The following is a 21,528-nucleotide window of genomic DNA, read 5'->3' as shown; positions in this document are numbered from 1 at the left end:
TATTCCCTCCCCCCGACGACAGGCAATACCATACATTTTACATGTGTTACAATATAGTCTAAGTACAATACATGTGTGTGAATATCATTTTCTTGTTGCACAATAAACATTAGAATCCGAAGGTACATGCAACCTGGGCAGACAGATATTAGTGCTAACAATTTACATTCCCCTCCCAGTGTTTCTTCTCTGGGTGTATCTACCTCTGTCCATCATTGATCAACTGGAAGTGAGTTGGATCTTCTTTATGTTGAAGATTTCCACTTCCATCAGAATACATCCTCATACAGTATTGTTGTTGAAGTATACAGTGATCTTCTGGTTCTGCTCATTTCACTCAGCATCAGTTGATTTAAGTCTCTCCAACCCTCTCTGTATTCCTCCTGCTGGTCATTTCTTACCGAGCAATAATATTCCATAACTTTCATATACCACAATTTACCCAACCATTCTCCAACTGATGGACATCCATTCATCTTCCAGTTTCTAGCTACAACAAAAAGAGCTGCCACAAACATTTTGGCACATATATGTCTCTTTCCGCTCTTTAGTATTTCTTTGGGATATAATCCCAGTAGTAGCGCTGCTGGGTCAAAGGGTATGCACAGTTTGATAACTTTTTGGGCATAATTCCAGATTGCTCTCCAGAATGGCTGGATTCTTTCACAACTCCACCAGCAATGTATTAGTGTCCCAATTTCCCCACATCCCCTCCAACATTTGTCATTATTTGTTCCTGTCATCTTAGCCAATCTGACAGGTGTGTAGTGGTATCTCAGAGTGGTCTTAATTTGCATTTCTCTGATCAGTAGTGATTTGGAACACTCAGAAAGCAAATTTTTAATACTATTGAAATAGATGTGTTTATTTATTTTTACATAAGGAATTAAATTTTGGCTGAATATTTGATACTTTTTACTATTTATTGTTGTCAATTTTTTTTTACAACCCCCACATTCAGTTATTCCATAAGAGTTTCAACGCAGGTTAAGAAACTTTGGCATAGTGGATAGAGTGCCAGCCTGGAATCAGGAAGATCTGAGTTCATATCTAGCCCAAGATGCTAGTAAGCTGTATGACCCTAGACAATTCATTAAATTTCTATTTGCTTTAGTTTCCACAACTATAAAATGGGCATGATAATAATAATGATTACCTCTCGCTAGGTTATGAGAATGAAATGCAACCAGGTGTTATGAATCTCAAATGAGATAATATTTCTAAAGTGCTTAGCACTGTGCCTAGCACATAGTTTTTTTTTTTTTTTTTTTTTTTTTTTGCTGTACTTCAAAACAGCTGTCGTTTCATCAGTGTTTTTCCTAAAATAACTGATCCCGAGGTCTCTACTTCTTAATAAGGCCCCTCTAAAATTTGTCACTTAAAGACAAGTCATGAAAGTTTCCAAATTTAGGCAGGCTAGTCTTTGAAAAATAAACACATAATTTATGACCAGGGACATGCTTAAAGTCTATCTTTGTTAGGACTTAGAATCTCAGAGTTAAAAGAAACCTCAGTGATCACCAAACCCAACCTACATAAATGAATTCCCTCTTTAATAGTTTGGCACTTCTATCTCATCAGTATGCAAATTTTCTTTTGTCTTCGATAAATGGCAAAAAATGTATATCAAAGAATTGTTTTAAAATAAATTTCTTTATGGATTATTATCCATATTTGATTTTCATATATATCTATTTCACTTACCTATATACTAAGATTGTGTAAAATTTTCTTGGGTAAAAAAGGGTAGTGAGTAGAAAAGTTTAAGAAGCCCTGCTCTATATCATTTAGCTGTTTACAAGTCATATAAATAAGTACTGTGGTCCCAGACACTATTATAACAACAACAACAAAAAGAATGAGATTTCCCAGTTGATCTTAGCAGGTATACAATATATAACAATACTAGATAGTGAAAACTGCAGACTATTGAAGATTTCTGTTCCCTATAATGAACTGTGAAACATGTGAAACAGACATGGACAATTATTCAATATAAAGGACCCAGAGCACCACAAATTTTTTCTCTTTCTCTCTTTTTATGATTGAATCTAAGGTATAGGATCAGGCACTTCTTTGCTTTTTGATCTAACACCTGCTTTCAAGGCTTAAAGATTCCTCCTGTCAGAAGAACTGTGAGCAAATATGTTGACATTCTTTTTACCACTTACTTTGCCAGGATTCAACTTTAATGATAATAATCAAAGGAGGAATGGACAAAAGTTAATTGTATTCTCATTGTGAAGCATTGAATGTTTCAGTAGATAGTGAGTTGAAACATTCCATAGAAGAGTTACTGGCCAACTTACAGCTTATTAAATAACATCCATATTGATTTTGTTGAAATTCAAAAACTTATACCTCTCCATGTTCCCAGTTAGATGCACAGAATTATAGAATCACAGACTTTCAGAATTGAAAAGTACTTGAAAGGCCATCTTGTTCAACCTGTCTTGACTAAAGTCCTCTCTATAACATGGTAAGTGGTTATCCAGCATTTGCCTGAAGATCCTTAGTAAGGAGGAATCCATTATATCCTGAGGTAACTTATTCTGCTTTTGAATAGTTGTAATTGTTGTCAAATTTTTCCTTACATAGAATCTAAATCTGTTTTTGATACTTCTATACTTTGATACTAACTTTGTCCTTTAGAATCAAGCAGAATAAATCTAGCAAACAGTTCATTAATACTTATTTCTTTTTTAGATCAGAATTACCTTTCAATGACTCAACTTCTGTGTTTCTCTTTAATGGTCCCTTCTCAAGAACCTACCTCCCTTTGGAACTGGAAATTAAGTGGATGCCCATCAATTGAGGAATGGCTGAATAAGTTATGGTATATTAATGTAATGGAATATTATTATTCTCTAAGAAATAATGAGCAAGCTGCAAAAATGCCTGTGAAGACTTACATGAATTGATCCTGAGGGAAGTAAGCAGAAGCAGGATAACATACATAGGAACTACAAGATTATATAATGATGGACTTAGCTCTTCTGAGCAATGCACTGACTCAAGACAATTCCAGCAGACTTGGGATGGAAATGCTATCTAGATCCAGAGAGAGAACTATGAAGATTGAATGTGGATAAAAGCATAGAATTTTCACCTTTTTTTCCTTACTTTTTCTTTCTCATTTTTTTCCCTTTAGGTCTGATTTTTTCTTGCCCAGTGTGACAGATTTGGAAATATATTTAAAAGGATTGTACATATATGATTGACACCAGATTTCTTGCTGTCTTGGGGAATGGGGAGGTGAGGGAAGGAAGGAGAAAAAGTTTGGAATACAAAATCTTACAAAATGAATGTTGAAAATTATCTTTATATCATTGGAAAAGAGGATGCTATGAGGAAAAAAATAAACAATTTTTTAAAAAAAGAACCTTCCTTTATAACAAATTTGGCCTTGTCTGAGAAAGTATGCTCAATGAGCAACTATCATCTATCACTTCTTTGCTAAGAAGAAATAAACTTCTTCAGCAATCCTCCCTTCACTTCTTCCATGTTTCCCTCCCAAAGAGCAAACATCAAAAGCATGCCAGCTTACCTTCCCTATAACTTCTGTCAGCAGCTTCAGGGCCAGAGGATCATGAACCAGGGAATCTGTATAAAAAGACCCAAGATATTTCCTTGGGTCAATTGGATTGTCTTGGGCACACAGATCAGGGCGCACATTGAATCCGTGAGATATTCTACCCACTGTGAATGGAAAAGCACCACCTACAAAGAAAAGAAAGGTTCTTATTGAGGGGGTTAATGTTGATTAGAAAAATACATGACAAAGCAGAGAGGTATCCTTGTGATGTTAACAATTTTGTAAGAATCATAAGATCATAAACCTAGAGCTATAAGGGATCTTAGACATTATCTGGTTGAACCTTTTTATTTCTCTGATGAGAAAATTAAGTCCTAGTGACTTGCCCAAGAACACATCAGGGGCAGGATTTGAACATAGATTTTCTGGTTCTAGACATTGTGCTTTTCTGATTTGACACAGGAAATGAAAAAGACAAGTATGTTTGAGGATCTTACATTCTTCTTTTAGGTCTCACAGGTTAAAAATAGTAGTAATCTCTACTGAAGACTTCTCTAAGGATTCCCTTCATATATCTAAAGACATAGGGACAGTATATTCTGCTGCTTTCTTAGTGATAAATGATGACACCTAGGATACAAAAATATCCTATGATGAAGACAAAATGTAGATGTGCTCATGTTCCTATAGAGTTTTGCTTTTTTTCATTTGGGAGACCTTAGGATATTTCCTCTTTTATTTAGAAAAGTATTAATAGTTTCCTTATTATAATAAGGAGGTAGAAGGATTTGTAGGTGCTAAATTTAATTTTTTCTATTTTCCACTAGAAATGCAACACAGATGACTAGACTGGGAGTATTGAACCTTTGTGAGATAGAGTAGTACAAGTCATTTGCTTGATTCCTCAGTAAAGAAAGGAGGCCCCCATTGAATTATGTGACCAATCCCTGAATTGAGTGTATATATTTACTTTATATTTATTGGGTGTCCCAAAAGTCTTAGTGTAGTTTTAAGATATTAAAACTTGATGATTATAGTAATGGTAATAGTAATAACAACAATAACCTACTTACATGTATACCTATTGTTTTGCTTGATAGAATGTAAGTTCCTTAGGGGCAGAAATTCTTTGAATTTTAGTTTTTGTATTTATTAGTACCTACTGTAGTACTTGGCAAATAGAAGGTGCTTAATAAGTGACTGTAGAATAAATGAATATTCAATAAGTATGATGAGTAACCTTTTACTTTTATTCTTTCTCCTCCCAAATCTATCAGTGGAATTAATCCACTGAACAATGCCACCTAAAGGTACAATAAACCATAAATTTGACATAAATTAACTCAATTATCATTTAACATCATTGATGTTATCCTCAGTTCCTTTTGGTAATTACTGAGGTTCTTCTGTTGGCTGCCTGTCTTCTACAGCTTTGTTAGAGAATGGGCCACTTTTAATTAAGGGGTTGTTATTTCAGAAAGAAAAATCTGGTAATGCTAAGACAAAAAAAATTTCCCCTCCTTCCCCAAAGATTCCTGTATCCACTTCCAAGCAATTTTCCTGAAATAACATCCAATTTTCCAATCTACTGGGGTTAATAATCTTAGAAACAGAATTTTCAGAGTTTGGAGGGACCTCTGTTGCCACCTAATCTAACCCCAACTCAAAATGAATTGTCATTACAATATACTAAAGAAGTGGTCAACCAGTCTCTGCTTGCAGATCTCTGATGAAGGGGATTGATTTCTCAAAACAAGCCATATCCCTTATGGATCACTCTAGTAATTAGAAAAAATTTCCTGACATTAAGCCTAAATTGGTTTCTATGCAACTTCCAATCATTGTTTCTGGTTCTGCCCTTTGGGACCAAACGAAAATGAGTCTCCAGCTTTCAAATGACAGCCCTTTTCATACTTGGAATATTTATCATTTACCCTTGAAGTCTTTACCTTTTCAGGATAAAAACCTGCTCTTTCAACCAATCCTCACATGACATGGATACAAAGCTTTTGTTGTTCAGATTGCTCTTTTCTGGGCACTCTCCAGCTTATCGCTGTCTTTCCTAAATGGTGGCAGCCACAACTGAACACTAGACTCCAATTATGGTCTTACCAATACAGAGCACAGGGCTATCACCTCCTTATTCCTCAGAGCCCTGCCTTTCAAAGTAAACTAAGATTGATTTGCTTTTTTTTTAAAGCTGCTACCTCACACTGATTCATACAGAATTGTACTCTGCTAAATTCTCTGTTTTTTCCCCCTTCTCCATCTTGAGCTATGAAGTTGATTTTTTTGAACCTGAAACTCACATATTTCACATTAATCCATATGTAGTGAAAGCAGCAGACTTGGAATAAGGAGAGACTGTTCAATTAGAAGTCCAGCTTGGGTTTTCATTTCTTGTTTTTCCTTTCCATTAGCACAACTAATAAAATTGAGTACTATAAAGTATTATATATTTCTGCCTAAGATCACTTATATAGAGCGGTAGATATGGTGGGTCAGGTCAGCTACCAGAAAATCTATGGCTTGAGATGGTCACTTAATTGAAGAGTTGATGAGAGTGAATGTCAGTTGATTTTTATAGTCATAAATCTTAGAGCTGGAAGAGGTCTTAAGAGATCATTTGGTCCAAACAGCTGTCTATAGGCAGATAAAAAATTTCTTATGCTCACTTTATAACCATAAACACAAAATCTCTTCAAGTCTTAGGTTCCTCATTGGCAAGTTCATATAGTACTTGTACTATCTACCTCATGCACTAATGAAGAAAAACTGTGTGAACCTTAAAGCTTTATATAAATAATAGTTACTGTTATTAACCCAAGTGACAGAGGAGCCTTACTGGGGAGTAACAATAAAAAAGCAAAGTAGCATTGGACCAGGAATCAAAAGAACTGAGTCCTACTCTGTCAACAGGTAGTAGAGAGATGTGGAGAGATGTATAGGAGAAATTCCCAAACTTTTGGGGGATATAGTTTGCTTTATCTGCAAAAAATTTGAAGGTTTTGATCATGTGAAGTGATATACAATTTTAGAATTCTCTTGGGCCTTGAATTTATAAGGAAAGTCCATTTTATAAAAGACCTTTAGGAATAGGCTTTTGATTTTTAATTTATTTCAACAAGAAACCAATTTTCAGTTTTCTAATAAGAGAATCATACCATGTATCAGATACTGTCTTTTGCTCTAAACTATAAGCTTTTCCAGAGCCTAGATTATGTTTTTTGTTTTATAATTACAGAAGTAAATCCATGGTATGCTCTGTTCCTCATGCTAATCAAATGTAACTGGTTTTACTGTTGCTGTGATGGGCTAGTAGGGCCAGAGTGACATTGCCATTTAAATCCAGTGACCTTAAAGTAATAGAAAACATTCAAAATTAGACAGGTTAGATGCACAAATCAGTGGTGGTGATGTTGAGAACAACAACCACAAAAAAATAACAATGAACAGATGTCACTTTTTCTAATGTGTAGGCAAGTTTTCAGTATAACCAAGAGGTATAAGAAGAAAGAGAATAAGGAGAGCACTATATAGCACCTATTATATGTGTCAGGCACTGTCATGAATACTTTTTCAAAAAACAAACATTATCCCATTTGCTTATATCAACCTTATGAGGTAGGTGGTCTTATTTCAATTTTATAATTGAGGAAGCTGAGTAGAGATTAAGTGACTTTAAAATTACACAGCTATGAAGTCTCAGCTATGAAGCCATGAATTGGATTTGAGTTCAGGTTTTCCTGATTTCAACACCAGTGCTCAATAGACGGAGCCACTAGCTATCATTTTCTTTAAATTCTATAAATCCAATGGTTTGGCAAATAAAGCTCCCCAAGCTCTTACCTCCATGTGCAAAACACACTTTAAGTTTAGGAAACTTCTTAAAGACTCCTCCCATAATCATGGAACAAATGGCTATGGTAGTTTCTGCTGGCATGCCTGAAAATAGTAAAAAAAAGTAGTAAGATGCAGAGCTTGTTCTATTGAATTGAATTGCTGAGGAATTATCATTTTTTTTTTTACCTTCTGTTCAGTAATTTAAGTTTATGCTCTCATGACTTGATAAATACAGATCTTGGAAATATCATTACTTTGGAGATAATGTAAATTTACTTTTTTTAAAACCTTTAGTTTGGGTTGTTTAGGGGTTCAAAATAATATTGTAATCAGATGACCTAATTTCAGTTCCTGAATTCTTTGATAATTTATGAACATGAATGGCAATTTGACTTTAGTCTGCTTGTCTCTAAAGTGAGGATAATAGTATTTAGTTCCCTTCTTCCCTTTATTGTTCTTCCCTCCTGTCTGTCCCAAGGGATAAAGTCAAGACCAAGTAGTGTAGCTTAATATGAAACTTACAAAGTTCTTTAGGATAATAGCTATAGTTGCTCCACATCAAATGCATTGATTAACTTCCCATCCCTTAGGCAGATATTACCAATTTTGTTAAGAAGGTCTTTAGGACAGGTCAACTCCATAGAGCAAAACAGGGATATTTCTGAGTTGTCAGGTCACTAGGGTATAACTCGGGGTGATGGGGATGATGAAGCTTCATTCTCTGATTAAAAAAAATATTCAGGCTTCCCTATATTTCTCAGAAAAATTTGAGCCAACTATCCAAATAGGAAGTTTGTTTAAAAATAATCTCTTGTTGGATTCTCTTTTATAAGAAGGCAAAACACAGGGAAGAGATTTCTGGTCACCTTAAATACTGTCAGGGAAACTAAATAGTCTCTACCCCTGGAGGTCTTTGAAAACTGTAGGAGTATTCAAGACTTGCCAACAGTCATGAGTTTTAACCTTTTTCCTCTTATTATCAGAGATGATAACAAGTAACCAAATTAAGTACAATTATGTTAGGTTCTTACTAAGTGCTAAATCGGTACTTAACGATTCTCTGTTTCTGGAGACAACAGAACTTTACACAATATGAATTATTTCCTTTTTTCTGTGGACTGTGGTAAAATCATAGCAAGAGGTAATATGATTAAAAATGTGGGGAGGAAGTGAAGAAGGGATCTGGATAATCTACAACAGAGTCGAAAATGAGCCACTAAAATTTGGCTAACTGGTTGTAACATTGAGAATCTCAGTTTTAGGAATGTAAACACTAAGATTACTGGAATGGAATCTTTAAATCTCCTTCAAGAATTGGCCTCCAAAAGCAGTACAAACCCACTAGCCAGGGGAGCCAATACTTGGCCATCCGTCCATCTATCTGCATGTCCCAGGGGTGTACAAATAAGGAGCAGTTCAGCTGTTCTGCAGCCTTCAAGAAAGGAAACAACACAAAAGAAGTTATTTTAAATTGGCCAATAGCAAAACATTAGCCACATTTATATTTGGTTCTATTGTATCACTTTGGGGAAATGACCATACTTGGATTCTGAATATAGTAGTGTACTGAATAAATAGATTCAAGGAATTAGGATGCTACTTCTTGACTTAGGAAACACATTTATTATTAATTCTGATCCTGCAAACTTGATTCAGAAGAAATTCAGAAGAGAAGATTAGAACAAAATCAATTTATAATTAAGATTGATTTACATTGGCATAATAATACACAAAACTAGAACACACAATATAATGACAACTTAACTTTGGCTATGGCAACATTATGTGAGGTATAGAAAGCACAGGATCACAAATCTAAATTTAGTAGGGACATCATAAGCCACCTAGCCCTTGCCCCCCATTTTATCACTGAGGAAATTGAAACTTGGGAGGGTTGCCCATGGTTGCACAGATAGTGAACATGAAAAGATGGTATTTAAATACAGGTCTTCTGACTCCAGAGTGAGTGCTTTTCTCCCTTTATCTTATGTGGGAAAAAAGTTTTTCTTTTTTGTCCCTTTAGCAGGTTTAGTGGTTAGATGATTAGGTTTAAATAGTTAGATAACACACAGTAGATAGATCTCTGGGCCTAGATTCAGGATGATCTAAATTCAAATATGGCTCACACACTTACTAGCTGTGTTACCCTGGTTAAGCCATTTAATTTCTATTTGCCTTAGTTTCCTCAGGGTTCCCAGGGTTATTGTCAGAATCTAATGAGATAATATTTGTAAAAGTAGTTAACACAGGGCCTAGCAAGTAGTAGGAACAATGTAAGTATTCATTCTTTCCCTCCTTTTCCCCACTATATTGGGGCTATATTAAAATGTGTATCTCAGATAGTCTATGCAGCCATTTAGTAAATGCTAAATAAGAAAGGATATATTCTTTTGAATCAGAAATTTTTAGCATGGCTATAACATTGAGATAAAGTGTTAGGAACTAAACTATATATAAAATATCTTGAATGATTTTTACCCCTAGGTGGGACTTATACATTCATATTCATTAGAACGTTCCCTTTTAGTCAACTCCTTCTACCAATGTAAATCAGCAACCAGGAAGTATTGGCTGGTGAACTCTCCTAGGTTAGGTAACTTGTCTAGAGTCACATAGTCAATATGTGTTAGAAATCTTCCTAAATCTGAGGCTGGCCCCCTCTCCATTGTACTATATTGCCTTTCTCTTTGAGCATAGTAAAAATTTAACGAATGCAAAGGAATTGCAAAGAAAAAAAGAATCCATGATTATTATTAATACATATCTTATAGAGGAAAGTTCACTGGTTGTAGCCAGAGGACATGGGCCAGATAGCACCTCAGTTATATACTGTATGACTTTGGACTAGACTTTTTCTTGCTCTGGTCCTCCATGTCTATACCTGTAAAATGAGAGGATTGAATGAGGTCCCTAAGGTCCTTTTCATCTCTTTACAACCCATGATCCTGAAGTATTATCTTTTGTTAATTACATTTACAAACTGTAATGAATCATCTTCCTTTTTTCATCCACCTTAAATATCCTTAGAGTAATCAGGCTGATGATTCATGTTTATCTGCAAATAGTTAATGAATGAATAAGAGATTTCCCTAGAGCTCCTCTCCAAAGTATCTCTAGGGAGCCCCAAATGATTCTAGGTTTAGAAAATAGAAAGATTAAGAAGGAACCCAAGTGTCTGAATGGAACACACAGGTCACAAAGAAAAAAGAGAAAAGGGTTTTAGTTCAAAAGAGGTTTAGATTAGAAAAAGAAATATTCCTTGAGAAATGAGGAGAGAGTAATTAAACCAATTAAACTTGGTTGAGGGAAAAAAGTAGCTCAGAAAAAGAATAGATTTGAGGAACTAGATAGGAAGACCTTGATCTCTAAGGTTCAGGTGTTGGAACAAAGATATCCAGATGGCAATGGTCTCACAGAATTAGAATTAGAAGATTTTTTTAGAATCATCTAGTTCAATAAACTCATTTTATAAAAGAAGAAATAAAGACCTCCAGAGATTAAATCGTTTGCCCAGGGTTATACAGGTAAAACAGAGCAGAGACAACTAGTAGGAAACTAGTCACTATATTACATACTGTAAAGAAGCAATCCCCACCTAGGAAAGGGTTGATTCCAAGTTTGATTTGTAGTTAATTGCTTGGAATTTAGGATGCCTATTCATTTGAAAAGAGTATTAGAAAAACTAGTCAAATTTCCTCTAAAGTCTGTTTAATACCAAGTTAAAGTACAGGTTGCAAGGTAGCTGCATTTTGAATGACCTTTGCAGAAATAATATATCAGCAATAGAAGTATCACATATTGACAAGAAGAAAGCTAAAGGGTGAAGGAGATAGAATGTTAGAGTTGGAGTCAGGAAAATCAGAGTTTGAATCTTACTTTCTACCCTTACTTGTAAGTCATTTTCTTTCAGCTTCAGTTTCCTCATCTGTAGAATGGGAATAGTAATAGTATCTACCCCACAGGATTATGAGGATCAAACAAAATAATTTATCTGCTTTGCAAATCTTAAAGAGCTATATAAATGCTTATTATTATTAAAATTCTTGAGTGAGTAGTCATATATAGTGAGATGAAAATTTCTCTGCTTAATGATGTGGAAAAATATAGGCCATCCTGGATTATTGGTGTTCTATCAGTTACACACACACCAAAATAGGCAGGCACCATACACATGAAAATATTGCAAAATCTATTTTGAGTAAATGAAGCCCAACTTGGACCACAGGAGTGAAAAAAAAACCACCTTCTTTGCAATGTAGAAATTTACAGTGAAATAGGTGGGCAAACACACATCTCTGACCTAGTTCTTCAAAAAAATCATCAAATAACCCCAGATATGGCTAATAAAAATCTCACAAAGCTCTTCTGAACTCCATGACCTGAGGATGATTATTTTTTTTTTTGCCTTCTGATGTGAACAGTAGAAATAAAGCAAGAATTAATGATAAAGAAGTCAGTTATGGTAGGTCAGATGATTTCTGTGACTTTCTAATACTGTGATTCTGTGATACTGTGTGCTTGTAATGAAAATGGTTTAAAATTATACAGTTGTAATAGTAGTAAATAAAATTTAAAAACATTGCACTTGAACATGAAATAGCTTTTTAGGATTGGTGTTTTAGGAAAATTTTGGTTTAAATGAAGAAAAATCACATAGTTGATGAACTTTCTGGAACTAATGAGAGATTTATGACATTCCTTTCTCTTGACATATTAGATAACTAAGAAAGTAAAGTCTTTTTCTGTAAGTTAATATATGTGTCTGCCTGCCTATGTGAATGTCAGTTTCTCTAGTGCTCACTGAGACAAAGAAAAAGAGAAAAGGAAAAAAGAAAGAGGGGAAAGAGGATTAGAGAAGATTATGAAAAGACAAGAAAGTAACTTCTGAAAATGGAATAAAGTTTGTAAAGCAAACATTTACATACATCTATTGGTCCTTTTAACTCTGAATAACTGTGAATATTATCTATTACACAAGTGAGGCGATTGAGGCTGAGAAAAGTTAAGTGATTTGCTCAGAGTCATATGGTTTGTAGGGGTCTGAAGTATAATTTGAACTCAGGTCTTACTGGCTAGAATTTCAGTGCTCTATTCACCAAAGTCAGGCAGCTTTACTAGATAAAATTATGAAATTGATACACAAATCATACTCAAACATTGCATTCCTTTAACTGGTCTGGTTTAATCCTGTGTCAAATTTTTACTAAAGTGGTATTCAGATTAAGATATTAAATTATAACTAAGATGTTAACTAATAATTGAACTGTTAATGAGAAGTATATTTATATTTTAATAAGGTAGTTTTAAAGACTGAAAGATTTCAAAATTTTAAAATAAATTAAGGGTTTACAATTTTCAGAGCACTATTAAAGGGATGACATGATAGTACTTGTGGACTCAAATTTGACTTAAGACCTTCAAAGTTCCTTGCTATAATTAACCATAAGATCATAGATTTAGAACTGGAATGGATTTTAGGCGCCATTGAGCCCACCCCTCCTCCTTCATTTTTCAGATGAGGAAACAGACAGAAAAGTGAAGAGAATACTGGTATAACAGGCATTAGAGCAGAGTAAGAGATCCTCCCCATCTGCTAGAATTGCATTATAAGTATGTTACAAGCCCAGATTGGGTGGGAATACATTCTATTTGCTTGAGGGAGATTCTGCCTTTATTTAATACAGGATTTAGGAAAAGTGTGCATTTAAAAGTCTCTCTGCTTCTGGGCATACCACTCAACTGTGCTCAGGGAAGTACTTAGGGAAGAAGAAAATTAAAAAAAAAAAAAAAAAAAAACCAAAAACAAACCAAAAAGATCTCAGGTTCTCCTGAGCACATAAATTGCCCTTAAAGTCTATGGGGATTGGAGTGGATTTCTGGAAATAATGCCTTCTCCCTACCACCCTCAGGCTATGTGTTATTATTTCTGTGCTACCTCTCCTCGCCTTCTCTGTTCTTTCAAGTCTACCTTAGGTGTTCATTTTAAGTCAAGTTCACCTTGTAAACATATCAGGAGTTTTACTGAGTGATAGAGAGGGAAAAGATTCACAGAGTGGATCACTCCTGTACCTCTCACATGGGCAGTATGGGATTGCCAGATTTCTGAGCTTCAGTTTCCTCCCTCTATAAATTGAGGGGATTTGACTTAATGACATCTAAGTATCCTCAGATATACTAACGCCAACTCTTAGACAAGTCGAGAATCTACAACTGAGGGAGAATATTGCATACAGCAGAGCTATCAAACCTTCTTCTGAAGGCTGCAATCATGTGCAAAAAAAATCCAGAGCACAGCTGACCCAGATTAAAATGCAATTGGAAAATGTTTAAATAAACATAGATAATATCAATTTGTGATGTTCTGGGACAATGTGAGGGCTTAGAGATCTATTTCTATTTGACCTCAGTGACTTACAGCATAGACAGGGAAGAGCTCCTTGGAGTTCAGGTCCCATTCATTGATGTGGGATCCAATCTGTATTCCAGGAAAACCCAGCTCCTTCACACACCGATGCATCTCTTTCACTGCCAGATCTGGAGCTTGCATTGGCAATGTTCCCAAGCCAACAAACCTCTTTGGGTACTTTGCAACAGTTGTAGCTAAGTCGTTATTTAAAATCTGGCACAGGTCTAAGGTATCATGAGGTTTGGCCTGATAAGAAATAAAAAGGGATGAATGAACTGACTGAGTATCTCCCTATCCATCTATAGCCCTAGACATGTGATTTCATTAGGGTGCAGGAGTAAGAGAAGGAGTAAGCATTTATACCCACTATATGCCAGACACTGTGCTAAGCACTTTACAAATAGTTGCTCATTGTAAGATCTTCTAATATGGAAGTTACTTCCACCAAATTAACTTGTCTGAAAGTTAATGTTTTAGACCAGTGTCTGCAGCACTGAGATATTAGGTGAATTCACCAAAAACTACAATGTGTCAGAAGTAGAATTTGAACTCAGATCTTCCTGAGTCCATGAATGGCCCTCTAAACATTATTCCAAATTGCTTCTTATTCTATAGTGGAAACTTGATAAATTTTTGTTTAATCCAATGGAAATATCTCATCTAGTCTACCAGCATTATGATCTATCCTACTTATGGATCCTGAGGAAGTTTTGATATTTACCTCATGGAAATACTCTTGGGACTTTGGGCCTTTTTCATTTGCTCTGAAGCAGAATTTTCTTTTATGAGTTGCCTCCCCCAATTAAAGTGTGAACTCCTGGAGAGCAAGTACTATTATTTCAATTTTTTTCCTATTTATATCCTTAGTGCTTAGAATAGTATTTGAGATATAGCAATTATTTAATGCTTTTTCATTCATGAATTAATTCATTAATAGTTTCTAAAATTCTTGATATTAGACTGTATTTCTTTTTATTTAAACTTCTTGGTTCCAGGAGCTTTCCCTTTCAAATTTTACTTTCAAAATGAAAGTAAAATGTATTTTACTTTTAAATGTAAAATAATTGTTAAATATATTAGCATTGGAAATGCTAAATAATCACTAAAAAAGGATCTCTGAACTGAGACCTGGGATGGATAAGCTTTTTTGTTTTTGTTTTTGTTTTTGTGGCTACTGGGATGGGGGAAATGTCTGAGGCTGGATTTGAACTCAGATCTTCTCAATTTCACCATCTAGCTGCCTCAAAATGGATAAGTTTTGATGAAAAGGGAGAGGGAAGGGCAACCATGTCAAAAATTGCTTGCTTTTGAAATGTTGCTCATTCTACTCCTTGTTCTGTGTATAGAGAAGCAAGGGAGAGGGTCGATGGAGGGAAGGATGGTTGTGGGAAGAGATTTGTATGTTTTGAAGAGATTGTTTAAATGGACAGTTCAGTTTCATACTTACCCAGTAGCTAAACATAACAGGGACTGTAGAAAGAGCTTGGACAGTTACTCCTAATCAAGAAAAGCAAAGAAAATGTCAGCTCTTTGTATTTCTTCATATGTCATTCATTTCCCAAAGTCTTATCTCCCTTTGAATTCCTCCTATAATCATCACTAGCAATCTTTGCACCTTGGTTGAATAGAATGAAAGCTCCCACTTCAAATCTATAATTTAAAATTTTACTCAATACAAACTTGGGGATGGGTGAGAATTAGGATACAAGAGACTTCAGGTTACTACCTTGTGGGAAAAATACAGAATCTGGGGCTACTGGTTTCCAATGGGGAGCCCAAACAAATGTTAAGCCTTTTGGTGGGGAAAAACATTCAAAATTCAAGAGAGGGAAGCAAATGGTGTAGAGTTGGTAGGAAGGAGTTCACCTGGTGGTTAGCCAGGGCAGGAAGATATGTGCTTCCTACTAGTTTCCAATTTTAAATTATTATTCTGTTTCTGACTAGGTATTATGTTGCTGAAGGAATGTGGATATCATCAAAATGTAAATAACCTTACAAATTTTAATCAAATTAACCAATGGTTTTTATATTTTGCTTTCCCTCTATAAAACTAGCTTCTAATTTTGTTAGTTTATTTTTTTTTTAACTTTCAATTTTATTAATCTCTCCTTTGATTTTCAGGATTTCCATTTTGGTATTTAATTGAGAATTAAAAAAAATTTAATTGCATGTTCACTTTATTGTTCTATTGGTCTGAATGTTTTCTCTACTCCATTATCTTGATTCCACTCTCTTACACAAATCTTAAAACTCATTAATTTAAAATTTTATGACTTCTAAATTTTGACACCCCAAGGAAAAGATTTACTCTTTGATTACAGTTCTAGTTTCTCCTTTTTCCTACTTCCACATAACTCTAGATGTTTTTATATTGGGATTTAGGGGAACTCTTCTAAACACTCACAATCGAGCTCATGGAAAGTTTGTAAAACCAATCCTGATGAGTGATCATCACTTCCAGTTTGTGTTCAATCCCATCCTATAGTGATATGCCAGATACAACCTCCATGTCTCACACTGATTCAAGCCTGGTGATGGACAGGGAGATCCTCACTCTTAACTAATGAAATGAATTAGCATTATTCTCTACTCAGATTCCTGGAAACAGTCAATACAGGCAGCAAGTATTGTGTCTAGGGTTGTTCACCAATCACTATCATTACTGATTTTTTTGTTAGGCTAGTGAAAAGGGTACTGGATTTGGAAGAGGAGACTGCTTTTTTCTCTCCTGGCGCAAATCCTCCCCCTACTCCCAAATGCTAGATCTTTAGCATATATTGTACCAACACAGACTTCTTCCTCTCCCAGGTCATATACCAGGTGAAACACCCTAACTTCATTTGGGTCTGTTAGGTGATAAACCTGTTGCTTCCTTTCTGCTGTCCTGTCCTTCCGACTCCCTCCTCATCTCCCATAGGACTTGCATAGGTTTACCATAACTGATACTGTTCTCTGGTCCTAATTCAGGCACCAATAACAGGCCCCTTCTTATTCCACTCTTTTTTAGCTTTGCTTTGGGGCAGGTGATAGAATGATCCTGAGAGCACTAATTAAACTTTTCTTCCCCTGAAAATGATAGACAGATTTGCAACTTTTTCCCTTAGAGCTTACCATTTTATCTCCTTGCCCCAAGGACAAAGGAACATAGAGTAATGAAATTACATAGAAATGGAAAGGGGAGGCAGAGGAAGAAGATTAAGAAGCACATTTTAAACTTAAGTTACATAAACAACTGGTTTATAACACCAATTACTCTGAGCTGTCTTCCTGAGTTTTCCCCTTGGAGAGGAAGAGATTTGAAGTAGTCCCATTTGAGATTAAATCTTACTTCTCATTTCCTGGGGAAGGGCTTTGTTTTTTCTTTTTTATGTAGACTTCTAAACCCCCTTTTCCAGAAGTCATTACTAAGGACTAAGAACTGCTGTTCACTGTTTTTCTGCAATTATGTTGGCACAAAAAGGGCCTGGGGAGATCACCTCCTCAAAGTGCCTTGTAATTCTGAAAGCCTAATAGAAACTGGGAGTTTGCAATCTTATCATTTGATATAGACCTCCCTACAGAGGAAGGTGGAACATAGAGCTAGAGACAGCCAGAGTGATTGATGTATATAATTGAGTACAGCTTGGAATCCAAAGGAGTCCTACCAGCCCTGTGTTCAGGCCTGTCTTACATACTCACAGGTAGTACAGTCAAAGCTATTCTGGTGTTTGCTCAGCCTAGATAGGAACATCCAGCTCCTGTTGTCTTCAACAATATGAGGCCACAATCCCTGCATTTCCCTTTAGTTAATATTTTTGGCTTGAGTTCAGTTATTTGATGACAATAATAAAAACAGACATCATTTATATAGTTCTTTAAGTTTTACAAATTGTTACATATGCTATCTCATTTTATTGTTACAATAACCCTATAAGGAGATGCTATTATTTCTGCTTTACAAATGAGGAAACTAAAACTTATTGATTTTGATTTGTCCAGAATTATACTGGATTTGAATTCACATCTTTCAGATCTTTCTAATCTCAAGACTATCTGCAGTCTTACTTTACTGAATTAGGCCAAAACAGGGATTTGGAATGGGAATAAAGGATGGAAGATGTACATATTTTTGTGTACCTTTCCTGTATTAATCTTCTCCAGGATATAGTTTGTTTCATTTATGTCTTTAAATCCCCTTTTCCAAAGGGGATTGCCTGAAGTATAATAGGTACTTAATAAATGCTTATCCAGAGTATGTCTATATAGTAATCTTGCAGTTATCCTGGCCAAATCTCTGCTCCTCAAAATCCAAAACTATTAGTATTGTTATATGCTATCTCAATAAATAAACTTCTAGAGGATAGCTGTAATCATCACAAAATAATAGCCTACCTGTTTTATCCATTTCTCTAATGCGAACTACTGGATCCCAGCAGTTTTCTTGGACAATTCGAAAGAGCCTTCCATCTTTCATCATTTTGGCTTCTCCCTAGAATGATAAAATTCAAGAGAATTAAACCAAGGTAGCTGACTTTGGAATAAAAAAGAGTATAGCTTTAAGTATTTTGGAAGGATTTTCCCCTTAAAAATTACAGATTTTTTTTAAGCCTTCAGTTTTATTTCCTCTTAGAAACCGAAATATGTTTTCTTGTTGAAAGTTTCCTGCCTACATAGTTGCTTGAAACTGGACATATGCTTTTAAATTCTATGGTTAAGTTTGGGACAAATAACTTATTTGATTAAAGCCAGGTGGCAAGAGGGCTAAAGTTAATTTTCAAGGGGTTTAGTAAGCTTCCCTTTATTTCTATAACAAAGTATGACTAATCAGAGGATCATCAAATTAAAGTTGAAAGGGACTTTAGAGGATATCTAGTTTAACCATCACATTTTTTTTTTAAGAGAAGAAACTGAAGTATTGAGGAGCTAATACTTGTTCAAGATCATACACAGAATTCAGAAGAATAATCGCTAGTATTTATATAAATTTTTTTGAGTTTTGCAAAATTCTCTACAAATATTATCCCATCATATTCTTAAAGCAATCCTAAGAAATAGTTATTATTATTATTATTATTATTATTATTATCCCCATTTTGCAAATGAGGAAACTGAGGTAGATAAAAATGACTTATTCAAGGTCATATGGCTAATAAGCATCTGAGGCAGAATTTGAATTCAAAACTTCTTCCTTCCAATCAGGGCTCTATCCATGATGCCAAGCAACTCTTCCCTTTTTAGGGGCAGGTGGGTAATGCAATGGATAAAGTGCTGGGTATAGAGTGCTATATAAATCTAGCTATTATTATTATTATTTTCTTTTTTTAAAATAGTATCTTTCCAAATACATGCAAAAATAGTTTTCAATATTCACTTTTGCAAAACTTTGTGTTCCAAATTTTTCTCCCTCTCCCCCCTTCCCTAGACAGCGAGCAATCTGATATAGATTAAATATGTGCAATTCTTTTAAATATATTTCCATATTTGTCATTTTATGCAAGAAAAATCATATCAAAAGGGAAAAAAACTATGAGAAAGAAAAAAATTAGCCAACAAACAAAAAATGGAGGTGAAAATACTATGCTTCCATCTACATTTAGTCTCTATAGTTTTCTCTCTGGATATGGATGGCTTTTTACATCACAAACATGTTGGAATTGCCTTGAATCATCTCATTGTTGAAAAGATCAAGTCCATCACAGTTGATCACCACATAATCTTGTTATTGCTGTGCACAATGTTCTCCTGCTTCTGCTCACTTCACTGTAAGTGTTTCTAGGCTTTTCTGAAATCAGTTTGCTCATTTCTCATAGAATAATAATATTCCATAACATTCGTATGCCATAACTTATTCAGTCATTCCCCAATTGATGGGCATTTACTCATTTTCCAATTCTTTGCCACCACAAAAAGAAATGCTACAAACATTTTTGCATATGTGGGTCCTTTTCCTTCTTTTATGATCCCTTTGGGATAGAGACCTAGTAAAGACACTGATGGATCAAAAGGTATGCAGGCAAGCCATTATTATTATTATTGTTATTTTTGCAAATGTTAACTTTGTCATAGGAAAAAATTAAGTATGAATGGATCATTTTGGAGCTGGGAAATACTTCATACTATGCAGTCCAAGCCTTTTATTTTATACTTGAGGAAAATAAGAACGAGACAAATCATAGTGATATGGTATAGCTTCTAGGGGAAAAATAGCAATAATTTTAAGGTCCCCTGACCTTAGAGTGCTCCTGCTTTAAGATTCTAGAATCTTCTGGCTTTGGAATCTGTGATCCTAAGGTCCCCACCCCTCCCCCAAATTTGGAGGGCAATTGTTCTGGCAATCTGTCTGTCAATGATTGTAAAAGTCCTTTGGTATAGGAAAATAATATTTCTTCCCTTAGATTTTAGGGAAGATATATTAGTGATCATGAGGCCTTCTGATCTTAAAATACTATTGTTCTAACAATCTCTGTCAATGATTTCAAAGTCTTCTGGCCTTAAAATAGTCCTACAGACATTACTGGCTGTCAGATTGAAAATCTGTTACTGGCCAGTGATAACCAAGTTCCTGAGACCATAGTGAATAGGCCATCCCTCAAAATTACTTATAAGCCATAAAATTAACAAATAGCAACATGAAGCTCTATTCCAATTCTGTCCTATAAATCTATCTCCTTTCTCTTGATTCTTTGCTAAATTCTTTTGGAAATCAGCCCACTTCAACTGGTGTTAACAATTACAATAAATATGGACATGAGTTCAAGCCTGGAAATTCTTTTGAGACACCTTATGACACTGGTCTGGGACCCCTAACCTTTTTGGGTCCCTTCTGAACCTCAACAATAGGAATGAAGATTTAGAATGGTAAGGGACCTTATAGTCTGTTGAGTCTAACTCCCTCATTTTACAGATGAGAAAACATCAAGGCACATAGAGGGATTAAGTAACTTTCTCAGGGAAATATCAATACAAAAATATAGGAAATAGGATTTGATCCAGGTCTTTCTAACTTGTGTGTCCTCTCTGGTCTTCTCATAGTAAAGATTCTTTCCTAAGGTTACACTGGGAGTTAGTAGGGCTAGCATATTTTTACATTTCCCTTTTCTTTCTGGGCATAGTGCCTTTTGGAAAATTATTTTTGGTACACCTCAATGACTCGAGAATGACCTTTGAATCCCTATTGGGAGAGTAAAGTGGGTGTGAGCAGGTAAAAAAACAACACTATATTTTGGTTGGCTGTTTTCCTTCCCTCCCCTCTTCTGTGTCTTCCCCTTCCAAGGCTGAATCTTAAACCCTATCCATACCAATTTGAACTAAAGCTTTTTGCTTTTTCCTTCTCTATGTATTTGAGCTATCCCAATACCTTCATCTAAAGCTCAGGTTACATTTCACACAAAAAGTTAATTCAGGTTTTTAAAATTAAATCATAGGTTCCAAAACAATGTTTGATCAATAATTCTTTAGATTCATTGAGCAAGTGATTTGTGAAATCATGTCAGAGAGAACAAACATAATTATTTACATCTCCGAATGCCCATTTCAGTTGTAAAGGGTTGAGTGAGTTAAAAAGCCTTTTTTAGGTGGAGGAAGAAAGGAGGTAAAACCAAGAGATGGTATTAAGGAAAACAATCTGGGAAGTGTATTTCATTTGTCACATAGTCCTTCCCCCTACTAAGTATTAGAATGCTGATCAGCATAAAAAAGTACTTAAAAGTTATTCCTCCAGAAGAAAAAAATATTCATATGGAAATCAATTTTTATTACTGTATGT

The 21,528-nt window shown here is 35.0% G+C and overlaps 1 protein-coding gene across 2 annotated transcripts in view; it reads right to left on the bottom strand.

Moving 5' to 3' along the window:
• The window catches only part of ACMSD (aminocarboxymuconate semialdehyde decarboxylase), a 64,644-nt gene that overhangs the window by 20,962 nt on the left and 22,154 nt on the right, over nucleotides 1–21,528 (bottom strand). The window contains exons 3-8 of one of the 2 annotated variants that reach the window (XM_074301880.1): nucleotides 18,156–18,252; nucleotides 15,232–15,281; nucleotides 13,794–14,030; nucleotides 8,717–8,810; nucleotides 7,385–7,480; nucleotides 3,548–3,720 (exon numbers count right to left, since the gene is read on the bottom strand). In XM_074301880.1, coding sequence (XP_074157981.1) covers nucleotides 3,548–3,720; nucleotides 7,385–7,480; nucleotides 8,717–8,810; nucleotides 13,794–14,030; nucleotides 15,232–15,281; nucleotides 18,156–18,252 — 747 coding nt within the window. Of the gene's footprint in view, nucleotides 1–3,547; nucleotides 3,721–7,384; nucleotides 7,481–8,716; nucleotides 8,811–13,793; nucleotides 14,060–15,231; nucleotides 15,282–18,140; nucleotides 18,253–21,528 lie in introns of both variants that reach the window. The other variant, XM_074301882.1, reaches the window with a different exon arrangement.

Source organism: Sminthopsis crassicaudata, chromosome 3 (assembly GCF_048593235.1).
Source record: "Sminthopsis crassicaudata isolate SCR6 chromosome 3, ASM4859323v1, whole genome shotgun sequence".
In the NCBI taxonomy this organism is placed as follows: Eukaryota; Metazoa; Chordata; class Mammalia; order Dasyuromorphia; family Dasyuridae; genus Sminthopsis; species Sminthopsis crassicaudata.
Note: the sequence above shows the minus strand (reverse complement) of the source record. Positions and strands in the feature narration are given on the sequence as shown.